Here is an 18,791-nt window from a genome sequence, read left to right as displayed (position 1 = left end):
GTTAAACTTATGTTAAATGTTTTTTACCACAATCTTTAAAAATTTTAAGGGGCGCCTGGGTGGCTAAGTTGGTTAAGCATCAGACTTCGGCTCAGGTCATGATCTCACAGTTCGTGGGTTCAAGCCCCACATCGGGCTCTGTGCTGACAGCTAGCTCAGAGCCTGGAGCCTGCTTCGGATTCTGTATCTCCCTCTCTCTCTGACTCTCCCCTGCTTGCACTGTCTCTCTCTGTCTCTCAAAAATAAATTTTAAAAAAGCATAAAAATTTTTTTAAAAATTTTTTAAAGAAAGCAGGCAATAACATATGTTGGCAAGAAAATGGAGATACAGAAAGTCTGACACATTACTGGTGGACATATTCGTAAATGGTAAAGCCACTGAGGAAAACAGTTTGACAGTTCCTTTAAAAAATTAAACATAAACTTATCATATGACCCAGCTATTCAACTTCCAGATACTGACCCAAGAGAAATGAGAATATGTGTCTAACAAAGGCTTGCATGTGAACATTCATAACAGCCAAATCAGAATAGCCAAAAAGTGAAAACAACCAACTGTCCATCAACAAATGAATGGATAGACATTCATACATGGGAATGCTAGTCAATAATTTAAGGGAAAAAAAAACTTCTTTTTTTTTTTATTTTTTTTATTTTTTTCCCAGCCTGCTCCCCCCCCCTTTTTTTCCCCAAAAAAGTTCTTGATATATGCTCTGACATGGACAAACCTCAAAAAATATTAAGCTACATAAAAGGAAGCCACATACACAAGATCACATAGTGTATAATTCTGCATATATGAAATGTCCAGAAGGGCAAATCAGAAGAGCCAGAAAGTAGAGGAGTGATTGCCTGGCGCTGGAGATGGGAACAGGAACTAACTGTAAATAGGCACGAGGGATCTTAGTTCAGTTTTAAAGATACTCTAAAAGATGGTTTTGGTCATGATTACCTGTCATGTCCTGGCCAGCTCCGGCAGGCGGGGCAGTGAATCCTTGAGGGTTCTTGATCCTGAGGGAGGGAGAGAAAGGGCAGGAACGGGCGCACAGAGAGTGAAGACAGCACACGGAATCCGATCAAGCCTCTCTCATTTATTAAGAAAATCATTCACTCTTATATATGATTTGGGGCAGGGAACTGACCCAGGTTGGTTGCCAGATAACAGAGTCAAATGAATATTAGAGAAAGGGAAAAACCGAAACTGAAACTCCGGACACAGCATCAAAGAAGCGCCCAGATTAGCGCTGCATAAACCAAAATGCGGTTTTGATCTTTTGTTCACCTTGGCTTTTTTTGTCTGGCTCAATAGGACAGTCTCCAAAATCTGGACTAGGAAATGCACCCTCCTAGCCTCCAGATGTAAATCTTGTTTTTCTGGTTGCTCCCTGGAGAGTGATATATCCTTGCCTGAGGCAACCAAAACTCGGTGGCTCCCAACAATTACCAAACTCAGTAAATTTACAACACATCATTGAATTGCACATTTAAAATGGGTGAATTCGAGGAAAGGATAGATCATAGGGCCATAAAGATCCATTTAGTCATACCCACTTTCTCTGAAGAAAAAAGTGGAAAGATCATTTTGTTGCATTCCTCCATTCTTGTTTTTAAAAGAACAAGTCCTAAGCCTTACAAATGGCTTGTATTGAACTTTCATATTTGAATTAAAGATTGTTAAACATGAAAAAAAAAAAAGGCCAATCTGAAAAACTTACATACTGTATGATGCCAACCATATAGTATTCTGGAAAAGTCAAGACAAGATAGTAAATAGTGGTTGTCAGAGATTGAGAAAGGAGGAGGGATGAATGAATAGACAGATCACAGGAGACTCTGAAGGTAGTGACACTATTTTCTATGATACTATGGTGATAGATACATATTATATATTTGTCCAAACACATAGAATGTACAAATCCAAGAGTGAACCCTGCTGTAAACCACAGACTTTTGGTGATAATGATGTGTCAATTGATAACAAATGCACCACTATAGTGGCAAATATAGAAAGAAGGAGACGTTTTGCAAAAAAATAAATAAATAAATAAATAATAAAATAAAATGGGTGAATTCGAAAGGGTTGTCAATAAAGTTGGGGTTTTTTTTTAATGTTTGTTTATTTTTGAGAGAGACAAACAGAGCCTCAGCTGGAGAGGGACAGAGAGAGAGGGAGACACAGAATCTGAAGCAGGCTCCAGGCCCTGAGCTGTCAGCACAGAGCTCTCCCTATCGGGCCTCAAACCCATGAACCACAAGATCATGACCTGAGCCAAAGTTGGATGTTTAATCAACTAAGCCACCCAGGCGCCCCAATAAAGTTTTTAAAAATGGAAAAAAAATTGGGAAAGAAGGATATTCCCAAGATTCAGCACCATTCTTGAGGAGTTGAAAGAAGTAAAGTGATCATTGTAGGCAAAATAGGGACATTGGATTTGGATAATTTTTTATCCAAAAAAGAAACTTTAAGAAAATCAAAAAGCTTCACAAGAAAGAAATTATTTTCTTAGTGTAGTATATGGATTTCCAGTGTAGTAAATAATTTTAACATAGTCCTCATACTGTAAACACTATTTAATATAATATTTAGAATCAATTTTTATATAAAAACAAAACCATTTTAGCCTTGACAATGGAAAACACTAGATGAGAAAGATTAGAAGGTGAAAAGGGATAGGATCTCTGAGAATAGTAGGGCTTTTATAACATCCTTAGCTTACAAAATAGGGAGTCAACAGCTGTGTCTCCAAAGCTCTTGAACTTTGGTCCCCTATTCTGCTTTAGCATAGGGACTTACAAGTATAATCCAAATGTAATTTAAAATAATATTTCAATAGAACATCAGAAGCCTTTTTAAAATAGAGACATAAAATAGCTTCTCCTTGAATCCTGCTAAGACATAAAATTGTTTACATATAGAAGAAGGAATTGTCATGTCGTAGGATAGAGTAGAAAAGATAATATTGTATGAAATACTTGATAATAAAAATTTATATTTATTAAATTTTTTAAAATGGGGAGTCAAGAGATACCATCTGTATATGATGGAACATAAATTGAGATAGTTATTTTAGGAAGAGAAATGGGGAAGTGGCATAAGTGAGTTAAATCCTTATCTAGCACAGCAAAAACCAATAGATAATGTCTAAAGTTGATAAAGAAGTAGTGATCAGAGCATTTCTTAGAGATGTTTAGAGTAACTTTCAGAAGAGTAAAATTTCCCTCTAGGGTGCTGCAGGGGGGAAGTAGTAGTGAAGAGTGGTATTAGAAGACTTCCATCATAAATCTAGCACAACTACTTGATTTTTTTTTTTTTAAATCATTTGCACCAGGGCGCCTGGGTGGCTCAGTTGGTTAAGCATCCAACTCTTGATTTCAGTTCAGGTCATCATGATCTCCTGGTTTGTGAGCTTAAGCCCCACTTACACATTGGCAGTGCAGAGGCTGCCTGGGATCCTCTCTCTCTGCCCTGATTCTCTCTCTTTGCCCCTCTCCAGCTCCTGCACGCTCTCTCTCAAAAATAAACAAACTTGGGGCACCTGGGTAGCTCAGTTGGTTAAGCGTCAGGTCGTGATCTCACGGTTTGTGGGTTCAATGCCCGCATCAGGCTCTGTGCTGACAGCTAGCTCAGAGCCTGGAGCCTGCTTCAGAGCCTGCTGTCTCTCTCTGTCTCTCTCAAAAAAAATTAATTAAAAAAACAGGAAAAAAAGTTAAAATAAATAAACAAACTTTTAAATTTGCACCAGTTAATGAGGATTAGGGGGGAAAATATACACATTGGAAGACAAAGTTATCACATCCTTACCTTCTCATTTTTTTTAAGAAATTTTTTTAACATTTATTAATTTTTGAGAGACAGAGCATGAGTAGGGGAGGACCAGAGAGAGAGAGAGACACAGAGTCCAAAGAAGGCTCCAGACTCTGAGCTGCCAGCACAGAGCCCGATGTGGGGCTCGAACACACAAACTGTGAGATCATGACCTGAGCCAAAGTCAGACACTCAATCAGCTGAGTCACCCAGGCGCCCCTCTCACTTCCTCTTGAAAAAAGAAATCTCACATGCTTAAAATGGTCATTCATTTTCCTGCTAACTAAACCATACCCTAGTCCATGAGTTTATATTCTCAGAGTATATGCCTATCCCATGGTATTTGAAAAGTTCCCAAAGAGTCCAGAAACAGTTTGGGGCTTATTCTTTGAAGTTTGAAAGCCTGAGCTCCTGGGCCTACCTACCAGCACTTGTCTCCCAGTAAAGGGAAACCAACAAACGAGGCATGTCTGCCTGGCGAGTCACAGGTACTTATGCTGGCTTTGGTACAGTCACAGAGACGCTGAAACTCAGATGGGCAAGTTGAATGAGTGTGAACTGGGTTTAAAACAGTCAAACAAAAATAAATACATAAGATCTGTGTGCTATCAAAGCCCATGCTCTTTACCTGCATCAATTGGGCTTTCTCCTGTTAGAATCATTTCACTTGTGCAGGAAGCAACTCAGACTTCCTTAAACAGTAAGGATATGAACCAGCTCATGTTACTAGAAGCTCAGCAGTGGTCCAGACATCATCGCTGCTTGATCCTGCAGCTCAACAGAGTTGTATAGGAATCAGTTTTTCTCTCTGTGTTCTGATATCCACAGTTTGAGGTTTAACTGGAGACTAATAGTCAAGTTTAGTGAGAGACTAACTTCTCATGGCTATCTATCTCTTAAAGTCAGAAAGTCTGCAGTCCTGAACTTCCAGGCTCTAGGATTGCCCTTTTTTCCCTTTTTTATAATGACCTAGACTGCCTGCTCTCTCTCTAAAGCTTCTCTTTTAGGTACAGACAGACATACTTGGTGATGCACAGCCTTCCCTTGGACTTCATATTTAGGAGAGCCAAATGCTCACTGTCATCAGGAAATTGAGAGGACTTCTCATTTTTTCTCCTACAGGGGAAAAATCTGCCTGGGCGAGTCCTTTTTCTGCGTTATGTGGTACAGACCCTGGAAGATGACTTCCAGCAGATCCTGAGGAGACAACGACAGCACCTGCAGCAGTCCATTGCAAGCACTGTGCTGTCCTGTGACAAGCAGCCCCACAATGTCAGGTAATCAGCGCCTGAACCCAGGGATGTTAGGAAGTAGGGGCCATAGGTGGGCAGCTACTCAAAGCTAGAGAACATCAAATGGATGAGACTTTATAGTCACACAGTCACATAACAGGGATAGCTATTAAAACTATAGATTTGGAGTGTCATTGTAACTACTGTATTGTAAATGATGGAAAATAATTGCATATGTTAAAAAAATAGTGTTATATTCTAAAAAAAAATAAAAAATAAAGTTACCAAAAAATAAATAGATAGATAAATAAATAAAAATTAATAAAGAGAAAAAAAAAACTATAGACAGAGAGCGCCTGAGTGGCTCAGTCAGTTGAGTGTCCAACTCATGATCCCGGCTCAGGTCACAGTCTCACAGTTGGTGAGACGGAGCATGGGCTCCATGCTGACAGTGTGAAGCCTGCCTGAGATTCCCTATCTGCCCCTTCCGTGCACACGCATGCTCTCGCTCTCTCTCTAAATAAATAAATAAAAACTTAAAAAAAATAAACTGTACATGATCCTAGGGGCACCTATGTGGCTCAGTCGGTTAAGTATCCAACTTCGGCTCAGGTCATGATCTCGTGGTCCGTGAGCTCGAGCCACGCATTGGGCTCCATGCTGACAATGCAGAGCCTGCTTGGGATTCTCTCTCTCTCCCCCTCAGACTCTCTGTACCAACTGTGTATTGAGTACCAAAGCCTTCATGGTTTTTGGTTTTTCTCAAGACCATCAGATGCCCTTTGGTGTATTTCAGAACTGTCCATACAGCCTCAGGAGATCTAGGGGAAAACCTTAACTTGCATAGAACTTTTCACAGCGTTTATAAACCTGGATTTATTTCCATCTCCCTGAGTACCTCAGGATAACTCTCTTTCGTCACTGCTCATGAAAAGTAATATATTAGGTCAGGAGGCTAACTACAAGGTAAAAGATGGTAGCAAGCATATATTCTTTTTTTTTTTAATAGAATCAGGGCAAGTGAAAGCTTCTGGAAGCTTCAGGACAGGAAACTCTTATATCCTTATATGAATGGGAGAAAATACGATTTCTAGGGTGGCAATCTCAGGCTGGAATTTTCTTCCTGGAACTACAAGCCTTGGTTGTTTTTGGGTTTTTTTCTTTATTGTTTTTGTTTTATTTATTTTTTATACAGAGAGAGACAGAGCATGAGAGGAGGAGGTGCAGAGAGAGGGAGACAGAATCTGAAGCAGGCTCCAGACTCTGAGTTGTCAGCACAGAGCCCGAAGCAGGGCTCAAACCCACAAACATGAGATCATGGCCTAAGCCAAAGTCAGAGGCTTAACCAACTGAGCCACACAGGCACCCCAACCCTTGGTTTTTTGTTGTTATTACTGTTTTTTTAAGTTTATTTATTTTGAGAGAGACAGAGACAGCACAAGTGGGGGAGGTATAGAGAGAGGGGGAGACAAAGAATCACAAGCAGGCTCCATGCTATCAGCAGTGAACCCAATGTAGGGCTCGAACTCACAAACTGAGATCCTGACCTGAGCCAAATTTGGATGTTCAACTGACTGAGCTGCCCAGATGCCCCAGCATAGTTGGGTTTTAAATAGAAAAATAGCAATTTAGGGACAAATAAAAATCTGTGTGCAATTTATTGTATATAAATTATACTTCAGAGATGAGGGCTTTTTTTTACTGATGTATGACATCCAATATTTATTAGTTTCATAGTGATTTGACATCTCTCTACATATTACTCTATATGTTATGAAATGTGGCTATCTAGCACCATACTACACTTTTATAATATTGACAACATCATACCTGTGACTTGTTCATTCTATAACTGGTAGCCTATACCCCCCAGGCCCCTTCACCTATTTTACTCCTCCTCTAAACCCCTGCCCTCTGGCAACCCCCAGTTTTTTTCTGTATTTACAAGTCTGTTTCATTTGTTTTGTATTTTTACATTCCACAGGTAAGTGAAATCATATGGTACTTGTACTTCTCTGACTTACTTCATCTAGTGTAACATTCTTTTGGTCCACCCATAGACCAAATGGCAAGATCTCACTCTCATGGCTGAGTAATATTCCTTTGTATGTATGTATGTACATATGTATGTATATATATATAGATATCACATCTTCATCCATGCATCTGTTGATGGACACTTAAGTTGCTTCCATGTCTTAGCTATTGTAAGTAATACTGCAGTAAACATAGTCGTGATTCTTTTTAAATTGGTGTTTTCATTTACTTTAAAAAAAAACAGTAGTGGGATTAGTGGGTCATATTTTTTTTTCTGTTATTAAATTTTTGACGAACCTCCATACTGTTTCCCCAGTGGTTGCACCAACTTATATTCCCAGCAGTGCACGAGGATTCCCTTTTCTCCACATCCTCACCAGCATTTATTTCTTGTCTCAAAGATCATGAGTTTTTAAAAGTCAGTCTCTATATTACTAATAATCTTTTATAAGTTATCTTTTCTAATTATGCATACAAAGAGTAAACTAGTTCTATAAGATTTAAGAAATACACTCATTCCCAGGTTTCCTTGCCTGCATTTTCTTTCCCAAAGTAACTACTTTCCACTCTTTTAAGTGATTTTTTGAATATTTACCTCTGTATGACTAAATAACATGTTGCTAATCCTTGATTTTTCATTATTAGCTATTATCTGTTAACTTTACACATGAAATAGGAGAGGCTAACTCTTTTTCCTCCCTATCACCTCCCAGACACACACACACACACACACATTACCCTGCCACCATACTGTTAATTTATTTATATCATAATTTTGTTCGAATCAGTGTTCAGTATTTCTGTTGTTAGGACGATGTATGCTAGTCAGAGCTGAGCCAAGTGCTAAATAAACTATGATTATTTTTCCTTTCATTTATACCTTTTTGTTTCCTTCCAGTTAATAACTGCCTTATTTTTAGTTTCCCTGTATTCTTTGCGCATATTGGAAGTCAACCCCAAATTCTCTATCTGGTCTAAATCTCCTCTCAATGTTTATTTGCACTGGGCAGGCTTCTTCTTGAAGATTTGTGGTGGAACTGTTTGACTTCCTTCAATCTGGATTAGTTGTTCTTTTTGACAGTTTATATCATAAACATGAGAAATTCCATTATTTGTTTCCAAAGTTGGATCTTCCATTTATTTGTTTGTCCTGTGTCTTCTCTTTCTTGGTTTACCCCTTCATTTTGATGGATCAGTCCCTAGTAGCTTCTTAGAAAGGGATGTGGAAAGTAAAATTTTGAGATGTTGTATGTCTGAAAATACTATGTCTTCTATATGTTGACTGATAACTGAGTATAGATATTTAGGCTAACAGTAACTTTTCTACAGAAGACTGCAGGAAATCTTCATTGTCTTCTAGCTTCCACAATTGCTGTTAAAAAGTCATCACTACTTTGATTACTGATTCTTTGTATATGCCCTAGTTTTTTCCTCTGAAAGTTTTTAGAATCGTCTTTTTGCTGTATGTTGTTGTGGGTCTATATTCATCCATTGTTCTGGGCCTTCAGTGTGCCATTTCAGTTTAGGAACATCACTCCTGGAAAAGAGTTTTTATCTCTGTTATCCTGTTTTTAATTTCCAAGGGCTCTTTTACTTTGTCTCTAAGTGTTTCTTTTTAAAATTAATAAATATGGGGCACGTGGATGGCTCACTGGGTTAGGTGTCCTACTCTTGGTTTCAGCTCAGGTCATGATCTCACAGTTTTGTGAGTTCAAGCCCCGCATCAGGCTCTATGCTGACAGCACAGACCTTGGTTGGGTTTCTCTCTCTCTCTCTCTCTCTCTCTCTGTGCCCCTCCTCTGCTCACACTATTTCTGTCTCTCAAAAATAAACTAAAAAAATAAAAATAAAATTAATAAATAGTATTCTCGTTTTCTTTCATGGATCCATATTGCCTCATATCTTTGGGATACTAACCCCTGTTTTAGGGGGGTTTTTTATATAACTTATTGTCAAGTTGGCTAACATACAGTATATACAGTGAGCTCTTGGTTTTAGGGGTAGATTCCTGTGGATTCATCACTTACATATAACACCCAGTGCTCATCCTAACAAATGCCCTCCTCAGTGCCCGTCACCCCTTTCCCCTCTCCTCCGCTCCCCTCCATGAACCCTCAGTTTTTTCTCCATATATAAGAGTCTCTTAGGGGCGCCTGGGTGGCTCAGTTGGTTGGGCATCCGACTGCAGCTCAGATCATAACCTCATGGTCTGTGGGTTCGAGCCCTGCATCAGGCTCTGTGCCGACAGCTCAGAGCCTGGAGCCTGCTTCAGATTCTGTGTCTCCTTCTCTCTCCTCTCTCCTGCTTGTGTTCTCTCTGTCTACCAAAAAATAAATAAACATTAAAAAAAAGAAAAAAGAAAATAAGATCTCTTATGGTTTGCCTCCCTCCTTCTTTGTAACTATTTTCCCCCCTTCCTTTCTTGTTAGGTTTCTCAAGTTCCACATATGAGTGAAAACATAGGGTACCTGTCTTTCTCTGACTTATTTTACTTAGTATAATACCCTCCAGTCCCATCCACATGCAGTCCCTGCAAATGAATGGCAGGGTTTCATTTTTTCTCATTACGTAGTATTGCCTTGTATATATAAACCACATCTTTATCCATTCATTAGTTGATGGACATTTAGATAGCCTTCATTTTTGTTTATTCTCTGTGTAGTCTTATTTTCCCCCAAGTTGCTTTTTTAGGGGGAAGGGAGAGTTGGTTTTTGCTATTTTGGTGCTTATCTCTCTTACTAGAATATCTCCATAAGTGTGTGGCAAACCTAGGTAATCTGTCTGTGTTGTGACAGACTCCACAGCTGATGGAAGCGAGTCCGCAGGAGGACTCGTCATTTCCGCACTTCCCTGTTCTTAGAAAATACCTTGTCAGTGTCTTTAAGTCTTTCCTCTTGGGCTGATGAAGACTTCCAATTTCCTACATGAAGGGTAAAGACCAGGATGCCAGGTTTTTAGAAGACAAGTGTGGGAAAATAGCCAGGGTCTCTGCACTCCGCATATGTTCACTTAGTGCTGCTGTTGTGCCTTGATGCCCTTGCCCCCAAGCTGTGCTTGGTCCTTGCCCAGAGACCCTCTGTTTTATCTCTCCACGAGGTTAACCTGCAGTGTAGGGTCTCAGTTTCTCATAAAGAGTTCACAAACCGTCATACTCCTCTTCCCTTACGTCCTTTCATCCTCGCTTCAGAGAAGCTTTGCACTGTCATTTGCAGAACTTAGTGAGGATTCTTTTTTTTTTCTTTTTTGGTAAATATACTTAAATAGGATTGCTCTTCTCTACTGCTGGCTTAGGATTCAGCTTTCTCAATTTTGTTAAGTCACTTAAAACCCATCCCCTTGCTAAAGTCATAGATTAGACTAACAGTCATCCTTAAAGCCTGATATACTTGCCTTATTTAATTAGTTAATTGGTTACCTTTGAGTTTATAATCAGCATCTCCTAACGCACTCCCCAAATCAAAGGCTGGGACCTCTATAGTTAGCTGCGCCTAACCATATATCCATCTATCACCTGCTTTTGCACCTTCCTGCACCCAAAGTGATCAGCATCCTGAATGTTTATCAATTCCTTTACTTTTTTATGTAGTCTTAGTTCATGTGTTCTTATAAAGTATATGTTTTTATTTTCATTCCGTTTTGCTATATATTGAAGGATATCATGCTATACATAATCTCTTGGGACTTTTATTTTCCACTTTATATTATAGAGTATAAAATTTGTTCATACTGTTACTTATCACTGATGCTTATTCATTTTTACTATGTAATATTCTATTTTGTGAATATACTTCATTCTCCTTCTGTCTTCTAAAATTTCACTGTTGTCTCCCTTTTCTCCTTTGTGGATTTTTAAAAGATTTAGTCTAGTATTCATGGGATTTTAGGAGAGAAGAAAATTAGAAGTGTGTATTAAGTCCATTTTTACCTAGGTTACCTCAGTGATCATCAAAAGCAATTTTGACTATATGAGATGTTTTTACCTTACTAACTTTTGGAGCCTACACCCTATATAAAGTATGACTCCATTGCACATACTCTATACCTTGCTTACTAGCATTAATGGATGACACCTAATCATAGAAAGCCAGCAAGGACCTCTGTGGTCATCCAGTCTAACTTTCCATCTGCTCAGGAAGCCATAGATAGTACTCTTTGACCTCAGAGGTACCGTTGAGTAATTAGAACTCACAAAAATGTCAGTATTTTAGTTAGCTCTTATAACCTTACTACAATTAAATGTGGGGTTTCTGTTAGACTTAATTAAATATTGAAAGTCTCCAAAGAGCCTTCTTTGTTGCTTTTGGGGAACTTTTGGGCCTTGGAACTGAGATTAAGGCTGCAATTTTGATCACCATACAATAAGACAGCAGTTCGAACTGTTTTGTTTTTTTTTTTCTTATTTTCCACTACAGGGATGTTATCAAGTGGTTGGTCAAAGTCGTGACTGAAGACGGATTAACTCAGCCCACAAATGGGAATCAGACCTGTTCAGGAACAGGAATCTTGAAGGCCACCAGTCCTTCTCCCCAGCCTAACCTGACCAAGAACACCAACCAGCTGTAAGGCGCAGGCACAAGTTGTCTTTCCCAGGGCTCTGGGGATTTATTGCTTTAGAGAACAGCACCATTCCTAGAAGTTTCCACAAAATTAGTGAACTCCTATAGCATAGGCTATTCTTACTAAAGACTGTCTTAGTTTGACTAAAGGCTAAATTCTAATGCCAAAGCTAAACAAACAGATGATTTCCCTCTTAGGTGAATAGGACTTCACTAAGTGAACATAAAATTCACAAAGTTGAAGTGAAACAAAAGTTAGAGAATACTGCCCTCCATTTCCTGGATCCCAAGAGACAGTACAGGGTTACAGCTACTCATTACTTCAGCCATCCAGCGACACAAGAGCAAGTGTCAGGGTCAGTGGGTGTTCCAGCGGCCTGTAACGTTCATGTCTGTCCTCCAGGTCTGAGAGCAGAGGAGCAGTTTAACCTGCATATGCCAACGGGCTGTAACAGCAATGGCTCAGGACAGGGCAGGCCCCGTTACCTCAGACCACACTGAAGAGAGATTCCGGGCACTTCTTTTATGGGATTGAGGGTGGATTTGGCTTTTTTTTGAGAGAGGCCAGGATTTTAGGGTCCAGAGCTGTCATTGCACAAGTGACCTACTACGACTCCATGTCAGTCATATTGTTAAAAGCCAGTCACACTTGACATTTCAAATACAGCATTTGTGCCTAAATTCACAATGCTATTTTATAACCTAGTTGCATCGATCCGGTTTACATATAAGGCCTATGGGTTTTAACTAATTGAAGAGACAATATTGTATCTAAAGGAAGAATGTTTAGAACAATAAAGTATTCACTTGGCAGATTGGGGGAGACCCTAAAGTAGGGTTAACCAGGGCGCCTGGGTAGCTCAGTCGGTTAAGCCGCTGGCTTCGGCTCAGGTCATGATCTCACAGTTCGTGGGTTCAAGCCCCGCGTCTGGCTCTGTGCTGACAGCTAGCTCAGAGCCTGGAACCTGCTTCAGATTCTGTGTCTCCCTCTCTCTCTGACCCTCCCCTGCTCATGCCGTCTCTCTCTGTCTCTCAAAAATAAATAAAAGACATAAAAAAAAATTTTTAAGTAGGGTTAACCTAGAACCCCAGTATATAGACCTGACGGAGAGGCAGACACTATTCCTTCCGTGGAAGATAGTCTATGTTATAATCTAAATTGTTATTATTTATTATAAGTAAATATTAGTAGAAAGAAAAATATGGCCCTCTAAAAGTCAATTTCTCATGATCTCAACAATAAGCACTACCATTTACCATTAATGAGTGTGTACCTGCCAAACATCTTACACAGCCCTCCCAACTTTATGAAATAATTGGTATTATTTCGCCATTTTAGAGATGAGAGGACTTGGGCTCAGAGCAGTTTAGTAATTTGTCAGAGGTTGAACAGCTTGTCATTGCAGAGCCAGAATCTGATGCCAAAGCCCCCGGGCCACCTCTTGTGTTACTAGCTGCAGGTTTTCTGAAAACAGAGCCCTTTCTTCCATCACAAATAATGATGCATGTTAGAAAACACTGACTTCAGGCCAGGCCCACCGCTCTGAGGGGTGGCCTACAACTCTTTTGGCCACATCAGCCTGGCTCTCTCCCACATGTAGGTCTGATGGGAGAGGGGGTCACGGTCCACCAGTTGAAGTTCTGAGACTGACTTAGTAAAAGATGATTATAAGGGAACCAGTAGCAGGAGAACCATATGATAAATATGTATTTTCTCCCGTATCAAAGAAATTCAAATAATTGATAGTCATTCTGGACCTGTTGCTTCATCTGGAAAATAGAGAAGTTACAGGTTATATGATCCTTAAAGTTCTCTACATCCTATTTTCTAGTTTTGAGTTTAAAAGTAGCTTGCTTTTACAGCTCAACCTCAGGTTCTGAGAGGTTCAGATAGTACGAGCTGGCAAAGGGATTCAGGAAGGTGAAATCGCTAAATAGAAGCATGCTGGTGGCTCACGTAGTTCTGCCTGACCTCGTGTGTGCTTTCCAAGACCCCTTAGTACACTGGTGGGGCCCCTCCCAGCTGGCAGCGCGGCTCCTTGCCGGACTGTCCCAGTCACTTGTGTCCTGTGTTCCGCACTCAGGATTGTGTGTCAGCTGCAGAGGATGCTGTCCATAGCGGTAGAGGTGGACAGGACCCCCACCTGCAGCTCCAATAAGATTGCTGAGATGATGTTTGGGTTTGTGCTGGACATTCCTGAGAGGAGTCAGAGGTGAGTCTTACTTTTGCTTCTGTTTTCTGTTCTGGGAACAGAATTTCAAGAGAAAATTCCAAACAGTAGTTAAATTGAGAAAAATGAGAAGGGGGGATAGTTTCTGTTTCTTGAACTTTTTGAAAGAAAGAGGGTCTCATAATTATTTGAAACTAAGACATAACCTCTTGAGAACAGGCAGGATGCCTTAAATGGAGACTACAGCTTCTTTCTTTATTCATTGGCTGAGAACTTGACTCATCCCTCAACGTTCAGCTGTTCTCTGATACTCAACCGTAGAGCCTGATAGAAATGTTCACAAAAGGCTTGGTGGGTGAAGAATGAAAACAGTTGGACCTGTAGAATAAGCCCAAACAGTAAGAATAAGGAACTTGATTTCTCTAGGAATATTAATAACGTGTTCCCGTAGGAGGAGATAAAGAAATAGAGTTCTTGGGGCGCCTGGGTGGCTCAGTCGGTTAAGCGCCTGACTTCAGCTTGGGTCATGATTTCACAGTTTGTGGGTTCAAGCCCCGTGTCGGGTTCTGTGCTGACAGCTAGCTCAGAGCCTGGAGCCTGCTTCAGATTCTGTGTCTCCCTCTCTCTCTGACCCTCCCCTGCTCATGCTATCTCTGTCTCTCAAAAATAAATTTAAAAAAAAAATAGAGTTCTTGGCAGGGACCAATGATTCTTTTTTTAAACCAGTAATTTTAGAATCCAGAGGAAAAATAAATAAATGAATGAATATGAATTCATGGATAGTTGCTGGTACAGGAAATAACTATAAGAAAGCCATTGTACAGTAGAGTCTCTTGCAGAAATTATCTGTCAGAGCTCTATGTGTGACTCTGATCTTCATCCCATAAACTCCCAATTGACAGGCAAACCTATGTTTAAATAGTTCTGGCTCCTCTATTTGAAGAAAACGTCATTTCAAATTGTACTATAATAGAGATTTAATTAAAATACCCCAGTGAGATTAAGAAAAACATTTATTAAGTCCCTACAATGACATGTGTCATTGTCACAGCTATCTCTTATTTTCATATTTTCATATATTACTCCTATCTAACAAATAAGAAAAACATTTAAAGTAGTGAAGTAATTAGTCCACGGTTACACAGCTAATTGGATTAATAATACAAACTTAAACTCAGGACTTTTTCATCCCGAACTCAGTGTTCAAAGGAAACAATAAGTTATAGCGGTCAGACTGAAGGAAGCGTACATAAATGCCACGCTTGCTCTATCACTTTGTCAGCAGTATTTCATTTGGTGGGTCCAACTCGCATGCCATGCATTCATTTAAGCCTATATTTTTATGAGAGATGAAAAATCCAAGGAATGGGTAACTATAAACACATTTAGACCTAACATTGACAAAAATAATTTAAGTAAACTAAAACTCAGAAGGGGCAGATTGGCAATCACCCAAATTATACTAGAAGATACTTTATGTAGCCTTTACCTTGGTTTATTTAAATTCTTTAAAGTTGAGGCATAATTTACATACAATTAATTACATAAAGTGATTTGTGTAAGTATTCCATGGATTTTGACAAACATATAACCCATGTGACCTATCATTTTCCAGTGGCTCATTGATAGTATGCAGAATTCCTGATGCAACCTTGCTAAATTCACTTATTATATCTAGTAGGAACATTTTTGTGGTTTTCTTAGGATATTCTATATACACAACCATGTTGTCTGCAAATAAAAGCAGTTTGACATCTTCCTTTCCAATCTGTATGCCTTTTGCTTCTTTTTCCTGCCTTATTACATGGACTAGCACCTCCAATAGAATGTTAGAGGATGATAAGAGCAGACATCCTTGCCTTGTTCCTAATCTTAGTGGGAAAACATTCAGTCTTTGACTAAGTATAATGTTAGCGGTAGATGTTTCATAGAGGTTGTCTGTTGGATTGAAGAAGCTTCCTTCTATTTCTAGCTTCTATGGTGGAATGTTTTATGAAGAACAGGTATTGAAACTTGTGAAATATGTTTTCTGCATCTATTGAGAGAATCATAATTTTTCTCCTTTATCACATTGATGTGATGAATTATACTGATTAATTTCCTAATGTTAAACCAACCTTCCATTCCTGGAATAAAAAAATCATACTTGATTGTGATATGTTACCCTTTTTGTGTATTGGCAGATTCCATTGACTAATATTTTATTAAGGGCTTTTGCATCTGTGTTTACAAGGGATATTGAGCTGTAGTTTTGTTTTCTTACAATGTTCACCCTCACTTATATCTAAAGAAATATAAATTAAAACTACACTGAGGGGCCATTTCTCACCTACCCAAATAGTAAGAATTTTGAAGTACAATAAACGTACTCCAGTAGAGAGGTTTTGAGGGGCTCCTGGCTGGCTCTTGGTAGAGCATGTGACTCTTGATCTCAGGATTGTGAATTCAAGCCCCATGTTGACTGTAGAGATTACTTAAACATAAAATCTTTAAAAAAGAGAGGTTTTGAGAAAGCATGTGAGCAAAACTCACTTGTTGCTGGTGGGAATGCAAAATTGTGCAAACATATTGGGAATTTTGCGTTAATCTAACAAAACTAAATGAACATGTATCTCTTGACCCAGCAATCTCACTTCTAGGAATTTGCCCTGAAGATATACTTCTAACAGTATGAAAATACCATATGTCAGATATTCACTGCATCATTGTTTATAATTGTAAAACATTAGAAACAACCCAAATGCCCATTCATAGGGCAGCGGTTGAATACCCACAGTTCATTTACACAATGGAGTATTATGCAGTTGTAAATAAAAAATAGTAGGAGCAAAATTTCTGACCTGATTTCCAAAATATACTATTAAATTTAAAAAGCAAAATACAAAAGAGCATGCATAGTAAATATATGTATCTTTTTCTAAGAAAGGAGAAATTTTTTAATGTACATGGAACAAAGTTAAGAAAAATGGTAGACTGGAAAAAAAAAGATAAATGGCAGACTAATCAAATTGCTTACATCCAGGGGGTGGATGGCAATGGGCTGGAAGAGAAGAGGTAATAGACCAGAGTGGTAATGGTGGTGCTGGTGGTGCTGGTGGTGATGGTGTAATACTTCCAAGTATACTTCTTTATATAGTTATAACTTTTAAGCTTTGGGAGCTGTCCTAATGTTTTATATACTCGAAAAAGGAAAATAAGTCAACAAGAGAATTGAAAGAGGTAGCAACAAGGGAGAGCCTAACGTGGAAAACAGACAAATTAACCCAATTGTGTTTTAAATAAATAGCGTAACTGGGATGAGGGGAGGCGTATGCGGGAAGGGGTGTGAGGGGAAAACAATCCCAAGTAACTTTTTTTTTAAATAATATTCACAGGAGGTTGCAAAAATTAATACAGAGAGGTCCTGTGTACCCTTCACCCTGTTTTTCCCCTGTGATTACATTTTACATAACTATAGTACAGTATCACTAACAGGAAATTGACATAGGTATAATCCGCAGATTGTCGGCAGATTTCTCCCATTTTACATGCACTCATTTGTGTGCAGTGTGATCACATGTGTAGACTCATAGATTCATATAACTTCCAGCACAATCCAGATAAACAGAACTGTTCCATCACCACAAAGATCCCTTTCCTTTTAGGGCCACACCATCCATCTTCCCTGGCATCCCCGACAACCACTAATCTGTCCAAGCAATTTAAAACACAGTATTTGGACTAAATAGTCTCAGGCTAAAGAGAAAGTGAAATGTAAATAAATACTAAACTCTTTTTCACAGAGGTATGAGTTAAGAAATTAAAAATTATCTTACATGTATTCTAGGATTAAATAAATGTATTGTGGATAATGAGAGCCCAGTTTCTCACTGTCAGAGAGGAGAGTTACACATATGAAAAGGGGAAAGGATAGAAGGAACGCTTTGGTGCTGGATTGGAACTGGAGGTACCAACACGAACTTGTGGTTTCTAGTAAATATGAATAAAGAAATAGATATAGATGTGTGATGGTGGGGTGTGTTTGCATTCATACATCTTTCTCCTACCTCTGCCCACTGAAAGAACATAAAAATAATTACACTTTAGTAGGAATAAGCTCACCTAGTACCCAGATCTTTGTTTCTAAATACCAATTTACACTAAAAGGAACAAGAGTTCCTTGAAGGAAAGGATACTTCCACAGCTGAGGTAGGGAAAAGTACAAGATGAGCCTGGAACTTCTTGTGCCAGAAAGTAAGGAAACGTTCAGACATGTCACAAGACACACAAGCCAGCTTAAAGGGCTACGCTGACCAAATCTGGGATAATTAGCATCAAAATAAATATCGACAGTAAAAGACTATAAACTATTAAATAAAATAAGAATCTATAATTCTAATACTGACAGGAAAGAAAGAAGAGAAGGCACTTTTCTTCCTTACAGTTAAAAGCCAACTTAACTTCTTGATCCATTCATCAGTTGATGGACATTAGTTGTTGTTGGGTCCCTCCCCGGCCAGCTCCGGGGGGCCGAGTGAATCCTCGCAGGTTCTTGATCCTGAGGGAGGGAGAGAAAGGGCAGGAACGGGCGCACAGAGAGTGAAGACAGACAAGCCGTTTCTGATCAAGCCTCTCTCGTTTATTAAGAAAATCATTCACTCTTATATAGGATTTGGGGCAGGGAACTGACCCAGGTTGGTTGCCAGGTAACAGAGTCAAATGAATATTAGAGAAAGGGAAAAACCGAAACTGAAACTCCGGACACAGCATCAAAGAAGCGCCCAGATTAGCGCTGCATAAACCAAAATGCGGTTTTGATCTTTTGTTCACCTTGGCTTTTTTTGTCTGGCTCAATAGGACAGTCTCCAAAATCTGGACCAGGAAATGCACTCTCCTAGCCTCCAGATGTAAATCTTGTTTTTCTGGTTGCTCCCTGGAGAGTGATATATCCTTGCCTGAGGCAGCCAAAACTCAGAGGCTCCCAACAAGTTGTGGTATATATATATATATA

The 18,791-nt window shown here is 39.2% G+C and overlaps 1 protein-coding gene across 1 annotated transcript in view; it reads left to right on the top strand.

Annotated features, from left to right (window-relative positions):
• The window catches only part of SIMC1 (SUMO interacting motifs containing 1), a 47,755-nt gene that overhangs the window by 13,266 nt on the left and 15,698 nt on the right, over positions 1-18,791 (top strand). Inside the window, exons 5-7 of the mRNA XM_029941243.1 lie at positions 4,928-5,082; positions 11,487-11,633; positions 13,715-13,843. Coding sequence (XP_029797103.1) covers positions 4,928-5,082; positions 11,487-11,633; positions 13,715-13,843 — 431 coding nt within the window. The remainder of the gene's footprint in view (positions 1-4,927; positions 5,083-11,486; positions 11,634-13,714; positions 13,844-18,791) is intronic.

Source organism: Suricata suricatta, chromosome 6, assembly GCF_006229205.1.
Source record: "Suricata suricatta isolate VVHF042 chromosome 6, meerkat_22Aug2017_6uvM2_HiC, whole genome shotgun sequence".
Classification (NCBI taxonomy): domain Eukaryota; kingdom Metazoa; phylum Chordata; class Mammalia; order Carnivora; family Herpestidae; genus Suricata; species Suricata suricatta.
Note: the sequence above shows the minus strand (reverse complement) of the source record. Positions and strands in the feature narration are given on the sequence as shown.